Genomic DNA, 15821 nt, shown 5'->3' on the forward strand with positions numbered 1-15821 from the left:
GCGACACCCGCTTCTCGCACCGGGGCGGCGGCGGCGGTGTCTGCCCGCACCGAGCGGGGTTGGCAGCGCCCGGAGGGGCTGGGCAGGAGCAGCAGCGGGAGCAGAGCGGGACGGGGGCTCCTCTCGTCTCTCCACCGCCGGTCTCGGGAGGCGGCGGCGGCCGGGGAAGTGAGCCCGGGGGGGCCTCGGCCGCGGGCCCCGGTAGCGGGGCGGCCCCGCCCCGAGGCAGGACGATGCCGGTGAAGAAGAAGAGGAAGTCCTCGGGGGCGGCAGCGGCGGACGACACCAGCCTCAAGAAGTGTAAACTCGGCAGGTACCGTCTCGCGTTGCGGCCGCCGGTGCCGGCGGCCGCGGGGCTGGGCCGCTCTCCCGCGGGGCCCGGGCTGCGGCACCGCCGGGGTTTCCCGGGGCGGCGGGCGCGGTAAGGCGTGTGCGGCCCGCGGGCCCCGCGCAGGGCCTGGGCCGTGCCGCCGGGCACGTCCTGGCGCGGGCCCTGCAGGTGCGGGGCGCGGCGTGCGGCCTGTGCACGACCCGGAACGGCCCCAATTCCCGGCTGGCTTTGCCTTGGGCTGTACCTGTAGGGTCAGTGCTGACATTTGACCCCATATCCATTCTATTTCCCTGAGGTAGGCGGCTCTCCTCACTTTACGGTCGCCACTCGTTTTACGTTTGCTAGTGGTCAGAGTGTTTGCGTTAAATCGTCCTTTTTTTCTTCTTTTTTTGCGTGTGTGTGTGTTTTGGGGGGCTGTTTGTTTGTTTTTTGTTTGTGGGTTTTTTTTGCAGTGAATTGGAAGGATAGGTCAGCACTCTCGAAAAGAAAAGCAGGAAAAATTTCTCTAATAAATACAGAAGTCTGAAGCATCCTGTCTCTTAACTATTTTTAAGAGGCTACTTTATGCCATGATACCCGAAAGATACTGTTAAAATTATAAGGCATTAGTGTGGTGTAGCAGGAGCTTTACAATGTGGCTTCTGTAAAGTAACTGTTAGCCTGCTTCATCTGTTAGACCTTGTTAAATGTATCAGTAAACCAGTAGTTAGGAATAATGTGGTGAAGCCCTAAGGATAAAAAGGACTTACGAAATCAATGCTGCAGGAATGGCTACTGCAAGAAACTGTGGTGTATGGCCTTTCTCACAGGTTGACTGAGCTTGATCTTAGAAGTACCCAGGCTCTCATTTTGTTATGACTGTTCGTTTTGGATGACTATTGCAGAACTCGCTTTCTGTGGTCATTAGTGACCTTTTAGTTTCAGTCAGTTTATTCATAGCCAGTTAATAACTATTCTTGTGCCAGCATTCTGTTCTATGCAACACTCCTCCCTCATGATTCTGCCTCTGAGTGCATTTGGAGGGAGTGCTTCTGGTTTTTTCTTACTTTATTTTGTTCAACTACAACCTAAAAACAAGTTAAATTATTCTGGTTTGTAATACCGACTTTCAGTTTCCTTGCTTATCATAGGTCTTCTCTGCATGTGTTCAGTTTCAGTTCATCTTTCTTGAACGCTTTTAACCAAAATTTTATGATCTTAATATCTTTTACTTAAAAAGAAAAAATCTTTTGATAGCTCCTTAAAAAAAAAAGATTCTACAGGAAGCTGGCAGTTGTTGGGCAAAAACTATGATGTAAATGAGAGTTCATGCTAGCTGATCACAAAATGTTAGATACACAAGCATTTTTGTCATTACGTTCTTATACAGCGATTTATTGGTTTATTCTTTAGTAAAAGCAGAGATTACAAATAGATCTGTGTTAACCTGTATAAAGCCAATAAGCAATAGCATATGTATGACTGTTTCTTTCTGGTGACTTGTGTTCCCAGTGGCAGTTGGATGGATGTTTGTAGGACACCTTTAATTCTAGCTTTCAGCACAGAAGGCTTCATCTTGGAGAGCGTTGCTTTCTTTTCCAGTGAAGCTTAAAGCTATACAGTTTAAAGGAGTTAAAGTTGGTCACCCCAGTTCAACAGAATTGAACTGTTATTTTACTGCTTGATGTCTTAATTTTAAAATTGCAATGTGGGAGCTGCATAATTTTAAATCCTCTCATATGATTAACTCTCATCTCATCGTTAGAAATAATCTGAGCTTGTTCTAGAAGTCTGTAACTAGTGTTTTGTAAGAGCATGTGTTGGAAAGGTGCTGAAACTCCTTACTGACTAAAGATGCTTTTGTGTGGTCAGTGTTTTTAGTGGAGTAGATCAGTTATTCTGTGCATCTTTTAATGAATGATGAATTATGAAAATTCACTTCCTAGGCAAACTGGGTTGTATGTTACATAATGAAGGCAATGTAGTGGGGAAGCTGTGTGTGGTGAGCAGCTTCAGTCTTAACACAGATTGCACACTACTGTTCTGGTATATGTACCAGACATCTATAGAATTTACAGGTACTTAGTTACATGTTTAGTGTAAACAAATCAATCAAGTTTTCATCCCAAATTTCAATGCTTAACTATAAATAGGCTGACTTTTAAATATGTCAAACTCTGCAGCTCCTATTGACCTTCAGCGCTCTTGAAGATCATGCTGCTTATTAGAGACCTAACTTTAAATGCCTGTATGTATAAATATAAGCAGATAATAAGGCATTTTAATTACTGAGGAGTGATATTCTGGCCATCTGTGTGTGGAGTTTTTTGTTTAATATCTACAAGATAACAGTACTCTTGCATTTCAGAAAAAGTAATAGTTGCAATAAATTGGGTTATGAAGTGGTTGCATTTCAAGGTAGTTTTGTGTTCCAGGTTTTAAAATAGGATGACAGACAGTTGCCCTCTATCATATTCAGCTTCATTGTTTATGTATATGGACTTTGTGAAACAATTTAAATAGTTTGAATTAATAATAAACATTTAGGAATTTAATTTTACATTTTTTCCCAAGTCTCGTTAAAATAATGCTGTTCATCTTGTGTTTCTATATGCTACTACAGATCACAAGCGTCTGGTAAATTAATAGGTGGAGAGGAACATTTTTCAAGCAAAAAGTGCCTGGCTTGGTTTTATGAATATGCAGGTAATGTGCAATGGATTCGTATTAAAAATGATAAAGTTTTGTTTTAAACAAAGCAATATATCAAATACTATTTGCAGTTTGCCTTTTTTGTGCTGATATATACAGAAAAATGTCCATATTTGCTTCCTTATAACATGCATTTGAATTAGTATAGCTTTTATTAGTACCTTCTCAGTATTTGCTCTTTTTCACTTACTTGGCTTTACTCTATGCTTTCCTTAGCCACCAGCATGCTTGTAACAAATGTGGATAGAGCCTTTCCCAAATCTTCATTCGTGAAGCCTAGCCATGATGATGATGATGATAGCTTTAAAATGAAATACCTGATGTTGGGCAGTACAGTGTTGAATGAGGATATGCTGAGTGATTCTGCTTCTTTCCTTTGAAACTGTCAAGTAAAAGTCAGGACATCGAGAGATAGTTTAGGTAGAAGCTTATTTAGCTAACTAGATCCTTTTTATGATCATATTGCAAGGCTTAGTGCTATAGCTCATGATTTAAGTCTCTTAGTTTTCTATTTCATAAAACAAAATAATAGATACTTATACTGTTTTTCCTATTTGAGAACCTGTCCTAGCATTTTTGATATTCTAATTAACAAATGTTTCATTCCAAAAGTATTGGTAGTAACCTCTTTTAAGTAACTCAGAATTGCCATCCAAGTAATAGTTGCTTTCAGTGAATATGCAGTGTATTTTGCAGAATTTATTACACTATTACTGCTATTTATTTACCAAATATATGGTTACGAAATCAGGATTTGTAAATTGTTATTAATTTCTTGTCTAGTCACTACTTTAGGTCCATCATAACTGGTTAGTAATTAAAACTCATTAATGGCCACTTCTCAATATGAAACAAACTGCTGATTTATGTGCCAGCAATTAGTTTGACTGTATTTATCAGGACTGATATTTTCCTTACAGTCTTTCCACAGCAATGAACTATTCTTATTTCTAGTAATCTACTTTTTAATTTAAGTTTGAGGCCTGCACTTCTGGATTAAAGAGTCTTTCCTGAGGAAAATAAGAATTCTCAGTTAATTTTCTTCCAATAAATGTGGTTGTGCTTACTTTTAATGTCTGGAAATTTTGTCTTTGTTGTTGAGTCAAGAATTGAGTGTGGGAGGTTATACTTCATTAGTTAACCAGTAATCAAAACATGCCACTTTGGAGATTAAATGTTTTCATTGAAAGATAAAACTACACACATGTACACACACACATGCACACATGTATATACATACATATATATATATGTATAAAATGAGTTGTGCATATGATTTCTGGACCAAAAACACTGATTCAAGTTTATACTTGTCATTACCAGTGGACCCTTGTATGTGTTTCTCTTCATAACTTAAACTTGTATTTCCTTTTAACACATTCTATATAACAGTGTTTTGCCTTGCTTACCTAGGCAAAATATTCATTGCAATATTTTTCAAGAGGTACAGTTTCATGATCTTAAATGTCAAGTGCATTTTATTTTCCTGTAAAAGTAGCCATTCTCAATGGTTTTTATTGACAGTGTTCTTATCTCACAGTGAGAAGTTATTCAAAGTGCATTATTCAAACTCTTACAAAGAATTCTGCTTACGCTAACCACAGCAGATACAGATGAAGTGAAGAAAAGTATCATCAAGGGCTCTGTCTACATATAAGTAGTAAAATTTGCCAAAAAATCATAAAATGGCATGTTGTTTTAGAAGATAAAACCTTTTCCTTTTACATGGGTTCATATTTGTTAAAACAATGTTAACATAATGATCCAAGACACATCAAAATACTGTGTCAACAGGCCTTCTAATAATATTTGACTGCCCAGTAGGACTCATTTTTGGAACAGGCCTAGTGGAAATAACTGAAACCAGAGAGAGATTTAGAGAAAGAAAGTGCTGTAGAGTGTCTCTCTATGCGCTCTTTAAATGTGCTATTTTGCTGCATTTTGGAGGCTTTTTTTGTGTTAAAATGGAGAAGTGACAGCATAACACTAACTGTTGTGGTCTGAATCAAGTTATTTCATTGCAACTGTAAACCTTTTTCTGCCTTGTACGTGACTAACACACTTAGCATTTCTCTGATTTATTGTTATTACTTTCCTCATATTACTCAGCATTATAAAAATATCCTTATATTATTTGCAGATTCACCCTCTTCTATGTTAGTGCAAACCCATAATGTTAGCACCATTGAAAGAGTGATATCTGTAATAGCTCAGATGGAATTAAATTTTTTGTTGTTCGTAAATTAATTCTTCAAAGAACATTATTCATAGAGTAATTTCAGCACAGAGTAGTGGTAACCAAGTTGTCTTAAAAATAAATGACTGCCACAGTTATTGAAGTTGAGCTACATAAATAGGAAGCTCAATGGAGTCTTTTGAAAACTCACATAAAAAACTACAATGGCTTGTCTGCTTTTGTAGGGAGGTTGCACAACACAAACATTGTGGTGTAGTACGTAACACACATCTCCACACTGCAGTGGTAGAATAGCTCTAACATAAAAGCTACTTAATAGTGTAATTCAGTGTTTTTAAAACTGCCTGTGTGCAGTATAGCCTAGTTATTGTGCATAACCCTTGTGAGCGGTGAATGTTACTTAGATTTCAGTCTAGTGTGGTTTTGGCTTTGAAGGTCCTGATGAAGTTGTGGGTCCTGAAGGAATGGAAAAGTTCTGTGAAGACATCGGTGTTGAGCCTGAAAATGTAAGTTTCTTGCACGGTGCTAATAGCATTTTAAAAGAGGTTATTGGGTGAGGTTAAGTTCTGTGTAAAACTCTTAACTCCACTAAGTGAAGAGTTCATCTTCCTGCTTTTAGGAGCTGTTCTAAGATATCTCAACTGAATACATCAATTATATTTGGTGTGTGAGGTTTTTGGGGTTTTTTATTATAGTAATATTTCATTTTCAGAAATTGAAATTATGGGGAGAATTGCATGTAGCTGAATTATTTAATAATAATAAATATAAAGTGCAAGCATGTGCAACACTTCCTAGAATGTTTGAATGCTTAAGAGTTTTATTCTTGAACATCAATAAATCAGCCTTTTCTTACATACTGACTCCTTTTTCTCCCTGCCCCTTTTTTTTTTTTTTTATTTTTTGCTTTCCCTAGATTATTATGTTAGTTTTAGCCTGGAAACTAGAGGCTGAAAGCATGGGATTTTTTACCAAGGAAGAATGGTTAAAAGGAATGACCTCATTACAGTAAGAGTGTTTTTACATATATAATAGAATGTGCTAATTTTATAATTGTACCAGTAGCTTAATTATTCTTGCTCTTGGTTTCTTGTACGTTGGCAATAAGATACAGAAATGCTTGCTTTTAGGTCTGGTCAACAAGTACAAAGTGAATCTGATGAGTTCACTCAAATAATTAAGTTATTGTCTAAACCTAATAAGTCAGGTTTTGGTGGCTTATTTTTCTTACAAAAATATGTTAAAATATCATTCTAATTAGCAGACAGATAAGTAGATTTGGAAATGCACATAAGCGTAGTTCAGCACTGATATTCTGGACAGATTTTACTGATATCTAAGCTTTGTAGATAAGGACAGCATTGATAATAGTTTGGCTATTAGTGTTATTTATTAGATGCACATCAGAAGCCATGGTTAATGCTTAGTTTAAATAACACCTTTTCAATTTATAAATTAACTTATTACTTTATTGTCAGCTAGAATTTTTGTTGAATTAATGTTCTGCCTTAAGAGATTGTTTCTTATGTTGAACTAATCAGCTTTTTGTGAGGCTTAGTTCAGTTGTTACTTCTTGTTTGTTCTTCATGGAACTACTTATGGTATCTGAGTGTTTTAAGAGAGGCTTATTATGACACTACATTCTATATTAAAAATGTCAGGGAACTACTCTTGCAGCTACAGCACAGCGGGAAAGAGAGGGTGATTTGACCATTGCCCTGTCAGTTCTGAATTAGTTTGGGAAATTGTATTGGGCAGATACTCCATAGTTTCAAGTAACCAGAGGATACATTACTTTGACCTGACTCTTAGCTCTCATTTGATTTGGGATCAGGCTTCTGGTAGGTGCCTTGATTGTTTTGTGACTATCAGCAGAAATTTAGTAAAAGCTGGTATGAGTAAATTGCCTGAAATCTGGGATGACAGAGATTAAATTATGGTTGCATAGTTTTTCAGATATAGTGAGTGGGTATTGATCATTTTTCTGAAGCACTTAATTTTTATGCCCGAATTGAAACTTTCAAGAGTTAACCAGTCTCATAGAGTTCAAACAATGATGTATGAAATCAGGAACCTTTTCCAAGACAATGTTATAGATTTTGTCTCTAATAATCCTCAGTGGTTGGAAATCTTCTGATTCTTTTAAGAACGGAGCTGGTCATGCTGTAGCCTAAATGTGTTTAAGACTGAAAATATGGTGCTGCTGTGCATTTTTATATAAACAGACTTGTGATCAGACCACTTGCCTAAGCCTAAACCAGTTAACATGTATGTTCTACTTCCCCTGTGTGCTCTAATAAGCAGGGTGTAGGCTAAGCAGCTGGATGAAGCAGTGACACATAAAGCAGCTGAAGATGCATTGGCTTAAAAAGAGGTGCTGGTTTTGACTGGGAGTGAACAAGTGGCTGTGTATGCTTACTTGCCAGCTAGGGTTAAACCATGATAAAAGAAAATAAGAATCTGTAGACTTGTGCTGTTCTTCCTTGCTGAGAAGGAAGGATCATATTATGAGATTCTGTCTGGAATGGGGGAATCTAGTTTCTCTGGAAAGGCTTGACAGAAGTTTTGAAGAAAAAAGATTTTATACTCCAAGCAATAAAGTATTAGTACATTCTTGCACAGCATTTTTATAATTTTTTGCATGAAGAAATAAGATGTAAATGGATAAAAGCCCAGAGTTTATTCTAGTCAGTTACATTACAGAGTCCTTATCTCAAAATATGTGAAATGTCACATAAGTTAATTGCGTGAATAGGGTTGGGTAGAATTCAGCTCCATAGTAAGACACCTAAATGTGTGGTATATATGTAAGAGCTGGATTTCTTAAACTCTTAATGCAATATTTGGAGATCTAGTCAATGTAATGAAGCCTAGGGAGGTATTCAGTTTGCCCAGAGACCTAGTGACTGGTTACCTGAATTGCTCTTACAGACTGCTTGGCTATTCCTCTATGAATAACAACACTAAAGCTTAAGACACCTAGATCTAATATACAGTTTAGATGGCAGCATTTGGGTGCCTGAATCTTAAAGTGACATTCTTTTTGTGTGTAGTTTCGTAACATACTGGAGAAGTTTGTTCTTTAGAGGCAAGAAAAATATATGACAAGTAGACCCTGTCGAAATTAAGAGTGGACTAGCACTAAACAGCAGCTTATGAGACTTAAGCAACTTATGAGACTTAAGACATACTAGACTTGAGACTATTCCCTGAGTAAGCTGTGAAGTTTCTAGTATATTGTGTATGTAGGGTGAATTCTGCTCCTTATCATATATATGTGTGTGTGTGTGTGTGTGTGCATATACATATATATGTACATGTATATGTGCAAGCTGGGTGCCTGAAACTCCTTCCATAGTCAGCACAGAGAAACAAGTACCTCTACTGGGCAATATATTTCGGCTACTTTAAACACCTCCTTAGGGTGAAATATGTATACTACCATTAAATGCTTTTGGTTTAACTTCTGTATACATCTTACTGATTTTTCTTTTTAGTAAAAGACAAGCCTCTGTGAATAACTATGAAATATAAAACATTTCAATATCTGAGTAGGAGTTATTGAATCATCACTGTCCATTTTAGCTATGCCTCAAATGATCTCTTTACCTCAACAGAGATTAAAATACATCTGCTTTGTGATGCTAATTTAAGTTTTGTTATAAATGTGCCATAGGGATGTGATGAGAATGTAGTAAGCTAATGTCTAATTTTGTTCACCTTGAGGTAGCGTTATTTAATGCTATTTTTCAGTTAAGGCAGAGTGAGAAATCACATGTTTTTCTAGTCTCTACAGAAGTTTAGTGTTAATTCATTTGTGCTAATTAGAAGGTTGTTCTGATTGTTAGATTATTCGAAGTATGGGTGACCTCAGTCATCTTGTTTATGGTGCAACTGCACAAGCAGCTGTCTCTTTGTAAAAGAGGAGTTTGACAACTCCTTGCCTTCCTTTGGAAAGAAAGTCTGTGGCCAGGTGCAGAATGGCTTTAACAGAGACATGTCCCTGCATTGGGATCCAGAGGCTGGTGGTGCCTGTCTCAGCATGATCTGTTTGACTGTTTGGTTTTAAATGATGATAATAAATAGCTCAGGAGTCTTGAGGCTTAATAATTGCACATTTTCATACCGACTTTTTCAGAAGAATCACTTCTTCATTAAAATACACATAACCAATAATACAGTAGACAATAACTGGCATTTTACTTTGCACTTAAATTTGTGATAATTTGAACAATTTTAACAGTTTTGTAAGACATTTAAACATGTTGAAATTTGTGTTTACCGATGGTACAGTAAATCTCAGTAAACTATATTTAGCAAAATGTGCCGTAAACCCACCTTAAAAGTAGCTTAAATATGTTACTAGTACACTAACAACACGAGCATTTGCGTAGATGTTAAATAGGTAGATTTGTCCTCAAACGTACAGGGCATTCTACTGGAAGTATGAAGGTTTGAATATGGAAAGAAGAGATATGAATGTAAGATGAGAGTCCTTTCTAGCATAGCATAATGCTGTTTTAAGGGTTAGACCAATTAGATTGCTGAAGACAAAAAAAAGTAATTTTATCTTCAATTAAATTTACCAAAGCTTTTTTAACTAGAGTTCTTTTCAACTTCATGTATGGCTTATTGCAGAATATATTAGTTCTGTCATCTGAATATGTAGCCTAATTAGCTAATAGTTTTATTTATTTAGCACTGATCATGTCTAGGACTCAGTGCTGCTTTAGATGGATGCTGCTAGAGATGCAGATGTATTCTCTGAGAGGCAGGCTGCGAAAAGGGGGACACATGACCAAAGGCAGTATTTATGTACCTCTGCATTTCTGAAAGTATTGCTTCTGTCACAAAGGATACAAGGCAAGGTAGATTATTTAATTTTTTTTTTTTAATCATGGCAGCTATTTTATAAGAATAAAATGTGATGTAACAACTGTTCTTTTGAGTGAGTCTTTCCTTCAGGATTAGCAGGTGTAAATTACATTCTCCTTTGCCATTATGGGAAATCTAGCCCATTTTCTATTTGAAAACAAAGTTCCTTGCTGAGTAAAATACATGGAGATCTTTTCTGCCAAAGGGTTATTTTTACCAAACTATTATCCTGTCAACTAGCAGACCTGGACATTCTCCTACAGACCTTGATTTTTTAGTTGAATAGCTACTGACTAATTCAGGTGGTAGGTTTATCAGAGCTTGCATTTATTGGTCATAAAATATGAGCAGGCTGTTATGTTTTGCAGAGTGCCAGCTCACTCCTGCCATTTGTAAACACACACTTCAAAACTACACATTTAGGGTTTGTTTTTCTCAAAGAGATATGGCATAAAGCTAGATTTTGCCACTTAATGCACACTGAATACTCTTTTTCTCCAAACTTTCATAGTGATTGAATGATCAGGTACTGCTGGGTATGTGTACATTGCAGACTATGGCATAAAAAAGACTGCTATTTGAGAAGTAAAGCAGACATATTATGTTGCTGATATAGTTAAAACAAAAAAACTTACAGAAGCCAGAATTCATCATTTCAGTCAGCTGCAAATGTTAAGCGTGTTCAATATTCTTTAAGTCACTTTTATAGTATTACTCCTGTATATCTGATGATTGCATTTTGGTAACTTTAATTTTTTTGTTTGCTGGCCTTTTTTTTTCATTGCCTAAATGTTGTGTTTTCAGCTTCTAATGTTATTTGTTGGGTTTTGTGTTTTGTTTTATTTTAGGTGTGACTGCACAGAAAAGTTACAGAGTAAATTTGATTTCTTGCGGTCACAGTTGAATGACATTTCATCCTTTAAGAATATCTACAGATATGCCTTTGATTTTGCAAGGGTAAGACTACTGGAACATTAGAAAAGTTCTTACTTTGTTTATTCAGCAAGCTTGTACTTGAATGATTTCCTGTGCTTTCTTTAATCAACCTTAGGAAAAAGACCAGCGAAGTCTTGATATTGATACTGCGAAGTCCATGTTAGCTCTTCTGCTCGGAAGAACTTGGCCACTGTTTTCAGTATTTTATCAATACCTGGAGGTACAAGTTTCCTTGACTTTCTGAATGATGGCATAGTAGTTGGAGTGTTCTGTGAAAAGATTTCAGGATTTGTGTTTTACTCAAGGATACATCTATATTGCTCCCATTCCCTTGCTCAATGTGCTTATGAAACAGTGTTCTTGTATGCATACAGATTCTTTTTCCCTGTGTCCCACCCCCTTTCTCTTATCAAAGGCAACTAAAATTCCATCCTAATTATACTGTAAAGATAAATTTAAAATTAAATAGTCTCCATTAGTTTCTTCAGCTGCATCTCTGCTGAATTTCAAGTTTGCTTTGTTCAGATACAGTATGTGGATACCTTGATCTTTGGCTGTCTCTGGAAGATTTTGGTCAGTTTAGCTGTAAGTGAATGAGTCACGTGGATGTGCGTAGGTTGTGAAACATGCTAGGCTTGAGACTATTCCCTGGCTTCAAATCAGTACCAATGTTGCAAAGTAGATGTCTATATGATCATAATGTATTGTACCCTGGAGAAAAGAAGATTTTTTTTTTTAAATAGTTCTATCTGGAAATAGATCTTAGATATGCCCTGCTTCAGACAAAAATTTACCATTTTTTTGAAGCTTAGAGTGGTAACTTCCTGATTCCACAGTATTTCAATTTTACTCTGATCTTTCAAGAAATCATTTTATGTAGTTTCATAACTAAGAAATATGTACATGTGTAGTATTTTTAAAAATGAAAAACCAAGTAAATAGTAGCCATTGTTCTCCATTAAATTCTTTATTAGGAACTGATTGAAGATAAAATGAGATAAATGAGATGCAACAGTACCAAACACCATTTGACATTTTAACGTTCTGAAATAATTTTCCCTAGCAATCGAAGTATAGAGTTATGAACAAGGATCAATGGTACAATGTACTAGAGTTCAGCAGAACTGTCCATGCAGATCTTAGCAACTATGATGAAGATGGTGCATGTAAGTATTCTTAATGTTTTGCTTATTCAACTATTAGCACAATATTTTAAAATTCCGTAAAACACATTTCTGTAACAGAAACAATACTGTAAGGTATAAAGTAATTATTCTCCAGCAATGCATAGAAAAACAGTCTTGATAACCATCCATCTTCAAACTGCAGATATTAGTTGTAGTGGTATGATGGTGTACTTGAGCCAGCTTTTATTCAATGAGGATCTAGTAAAGGTGCTTGCTGCATGAAACTATAGACTTGAAAGTGCAACTATAAACAGCAAACTCTCATTTTGTACCAATGTATAATAAACTCCAACTTAACAATTATGTTGCCTACCTGCTGGTACTTGGAACTGAACACATCTAGTAGTCAGTGATGCTATGACTGAATTGCATTAATTCCGTTTTGGTACATGTTCTAATTATTTACAATCTTGAAAGCTCTAGGAAGAAGGATTTAGTTGTGCTGATTTACAATATAATCTTATTTTTATGCTTTCTGTTCAGTTCAGTACACCTGTCAGATATCAGGAACACTTTTTTCCATAATTCTGTCTACCATTTTTTTTGTGCACTTTTTGCCACCCTTGTGTTGGAATGATTGCAGTAGTCTACAAGTATTTGGCCATAGGATTGACGTGAATGTTTCCTAAAATAGTAGTTTTAACCCTCATACTTTAAGAGAAGATATTTGAAAGACAAGGGCAAATATAACTCCAAGTTTCATCCATTTGCAGGGCCTGTGCTCCTGGATGAATTTGTTGAATGGCAAAAAGTTCGTCAAGCATCATAGCAAGAATTCAAAAGAAAATGCAAAAGTTTTTTTGGTGCCCGCCTGTACACAAAGTAATGAGAAAAAGGATTGCATTTTCGTTCGTAAGAAAGACTTTACAGTAATTTTTTTCCTTTTTAAGGAAGCTTTCTTGTTACATGTGATATGGGCATTGAACCACACCTCCTCTGAGACTGAAAGTTGGAGTTCTTGTTTTGAGTCTTATGTTTATAGCATTTATTTCAGAACAATAAAGATTCAGATTTGTGACAAAGGCCTAAAAGTGAAGAATGTCCCTTGAATGTGAGTGTGGTGTCTATTTTTGAAACCAAATCTGTAAGATTATCTTTCTCAGAAGTGCCCTTTCAGTGAATTTTTGAAGACCTTAAAAATGCTTAATTGGCACTGTTGCTTGCTGATGGTATGACTGTCTTGTGTGGCAAACGTTAGAAAGAATGACTGATTTATGAAGCCTTCGGTGGGAGTGTGCTATTTTCTGTATCAAGTATTGGTCATGGGTTGTGCCACAGTTTTCAGCTCCTTGTGGAGATAAAGGCCTTAAACTCCTGTTATTGTTTTTTATTTCTTTGTTCATTCCCCACCCAGTAGCATGGCATTTAATGGCAGGCCCTTTTAAAGCAGAAAGATATAGAGCATATGGCTCTGTGTGCAGAATGGCTGAAAACCAGTTGCCTGTACTTCAGATGTGAACACAGATACTCTTTGGTACAGTAAGGCAGCTCCAGACCTTTACTACTATTTAGACTTTGGATTGCTTTGTATAAAAGTGCAATTTATATTTTAAAAGGGAAAGCTGGAAATACTTGGTTTCAAACTTTGCTTCTTATGTTTTTTAGACTGGAAGGACTCACAACATGACTTTTTTTCTCTCCCTGGATGTTTTTTATAATGTAAGTCAAGAAGAGACTACTTAATCACCTACCTGTGACCATGTAACAGGCTGTATGTAACAGGCTATTAATTTTCACCCTGTTACTGTTTTCAGTCCAGTAACTACTGCAATTGCCCTTTTAGGCATTCAGTATTCATTGCAACCTTTAAATACAGTAGGAATTTGTCACTCTACCTTCCTGCCCAGGACGCCTAACACCACCCTTGAGAAGGAAAGGGATTTTAATGAATAAATGTGAAAAACCAAAACAAAATGAGTGAAGGAAGCATTTGTAACTTCTACTGTATTATATAAATATATAATATAGACTGTGATAATGCCATGAGACTCAGTCAGTGATAAAGGCCTCAGTGTGCCAAATATTTCAACAGCTTGAATTAAGAATAATGTAAACTAGGCATGACTTGAAGATCTTTGCCTCAGGGAAATGACTTCTGTTTTGCACATCCCTTAGTCAGACTAACAAGCATGAGTTTTCCTGTCCTTAAGGAAAGCTTTATTCCCAAGATGATTTTTTTTTTATTTTTTTTTTTTTACAAGGAGAGCAGAAAAAGAAAAAGGAAAGGTGTGAGGAGAAATGATAAGCAGGGGTGCAAAGTAGTGGTGTGTGCCTATACTGTTGTTCTGCTACTGAGGACCACACTTACAACTTACACTCCAGATCTGCTTGCTATGGGCTGCAGAAAGCAGTGCAGTGGTGGGCCAGGGGCTGTCCTGCAAGTCATGCTGAACTTTAGAAGCTTGGTTTCACCCAAGTGGAAAAAAGCATGGGGGGGGAGAGGAAACAAACAACAGTTGAGATGTTTGGAAGATCTCTGCTTGTACAATGGCTATGTCTGTGTGCATGCAAACAGATGCACTACAGCTGTTTTACATATTTTTCCACTTATTTTACAGGAAGTATTTAACTTTAGACCTCACATATGCTGTGGCATTTCTCTTCAGTGTGTTACAAGTTGCCCATTTGCATTGCTGATAATTCTGATTTCACTCATAACAGAGTGCCTTTCATTTGCAAATTGCCCTACCCCACACAAAGTTTGTGCCAGAATGAGATTAACTTCAAGAGTCCCAAGGCCTACTGGTACAGTAAAGTCCTAAGATGCACAGATAAACATGCACCAATTAACTGATGTCAAGGGAAGTACTGCTGTATACTAAATCACTTCAGGGACACTGATTCTGAAATTACTTTCTCAAATTCACTAGAACTACTCTCCTTGTGTACCGTGTTCAGTCCCCACTGGGATGTTCTCTTTCCAAAAGTTTTGAAATACTGGTTAGAAGAGAATATTTTATAGTACGATAAAAAAATCATCATTTTTAGGTAACTGCAAACAGTTGTGAATTCAATTTAAACCAGTTGGTCCTAGAGGATGGTATTAGACTAGAAAAAGTAGGAGTGATGCATCTACCAATCCAAGGGGATCAAGTGCTTACTGTTAAGGTGTAATACACTATGTGATGTATCATTTGTATCGCTGTTAAGGTTTTATCAGTATTCCTATAATAAATCCATTTTTCAGGGATTTATAACTTGGTTGTCTGTGTGATTGAAAATCATCAGTTACTGTAAAACTTTAACTGGGAATGAATGTATTTAAACTAGTTAAAATCAATATAGTTTTTCAAATTTGAATAAAATAGAATTTTACGTTATGTTTTTGTGCTCAAAACTACAATCAGACTTACTGTTTCAATATGAATTAATGGCTTGTACAGTTTCATTGTGAGCAGATCACTTTTATTAGCTGTCTTTTATTACTTTGCCTTACAGCTGGCTGGCATAAGTGCCAATAACAGTCAATTTGTTCGGGTTTTTTTCAATTTTGTGCATGTCTGCAAGTCAAAACTGAGTTCTGCTAAATGTTTTCTTTAGCCTTTCAGCTTTTTGTTTTGTTCAGGTGCATTTCAGTCTATTGAATTAAAAGAAAAAAAGTTAC

General features: G+C 36.6%; 1 protein-coding gene across 2 annotated transcripts; it reads left to right on the top strand.

Moving 5' to 3' along the window:
• The first annotated feature begins 43 nt into the window (after nucleotides 1–43).
• On the top strand, nucleotides 44–15411 carry DCUN1D5 (defective in cullin neddylation 1 domain containing 5). 2 transcript variants are annotated; one of them, XM_017816028.1, is made up of 8 exons: nucleotides 44–313; nucleotides 2934–3016; nucleotides 5655–5725; nucleotides 6136–6227; nucleotides 10943–11051; nucleotides 11146–11250; nucleotides 12094–12196; nucleotides 12931–15411. In XM_017816028.1, exons 1-8 carry the CDS (start codon nucleotides 234–236, stop codon nucleotides 12984–12986), a joined length of 699 nt encoding a protein of 232 aa, XP_017671517.1. In that variant the 5' UTR covers nucleotides 44–233; the 3' UTR covers nucleotides 12987–15411. The 2 variants fall into 2 exon arrangements, with proteins under 2 accessions (XP_017671517.1, XP_017671516.1); XM_017816027.1 differs by lacking the exon at nucleotides 44–313 and adding an exon at nucleotides 605–626.
• Nucleotides 15412–15821: the final 410 nt, after the last annotated feature.

The sequence above is a fragment of the Lepidothrix coronata genome, unplaced genomic scaffold, assembly GCF_001604755.1.
Source record: "Lepidothrix coronata isolate B3197 unplaced genomic scaffold, Lepidothrix_coronata-1.0 Scaffold53, whole genome shotgun sequence".
In the NCBI taxonomy this organism is placed as follows: domain Eukaryota; kingdom Metazoa; phylum Chordata; class Aves; order Passeriformes; family Pipridae; genus Lepidothrix; species Lepidothrix coronata.

Excerpts from the sequence above, each read along its gene's own strand:
- DCUN1D5 (XM_017816028.1), top strand. The coding sequence starts at position 234 with ATGCCGGTGAAGAAGAAGAGGAAGTCCTCGGGGGCGGCAGCGGCGGAC. Across the intron at positions 11,052-11,145 it reads ATGCCTTTGATTTTGCAAGG|GAAAAAGACCAGCGAAGTCT; the intron begins GTAAGACTACTG and ends AATCAACCTTAG. Across the intron at positions 11,251-12,093 it reads TATTTTATCAATACCTGGAG|CAATCGAAGTATAGAGTTAT; the intron begins GTACAAGTTTCC and ends AATTTTCCCTAG.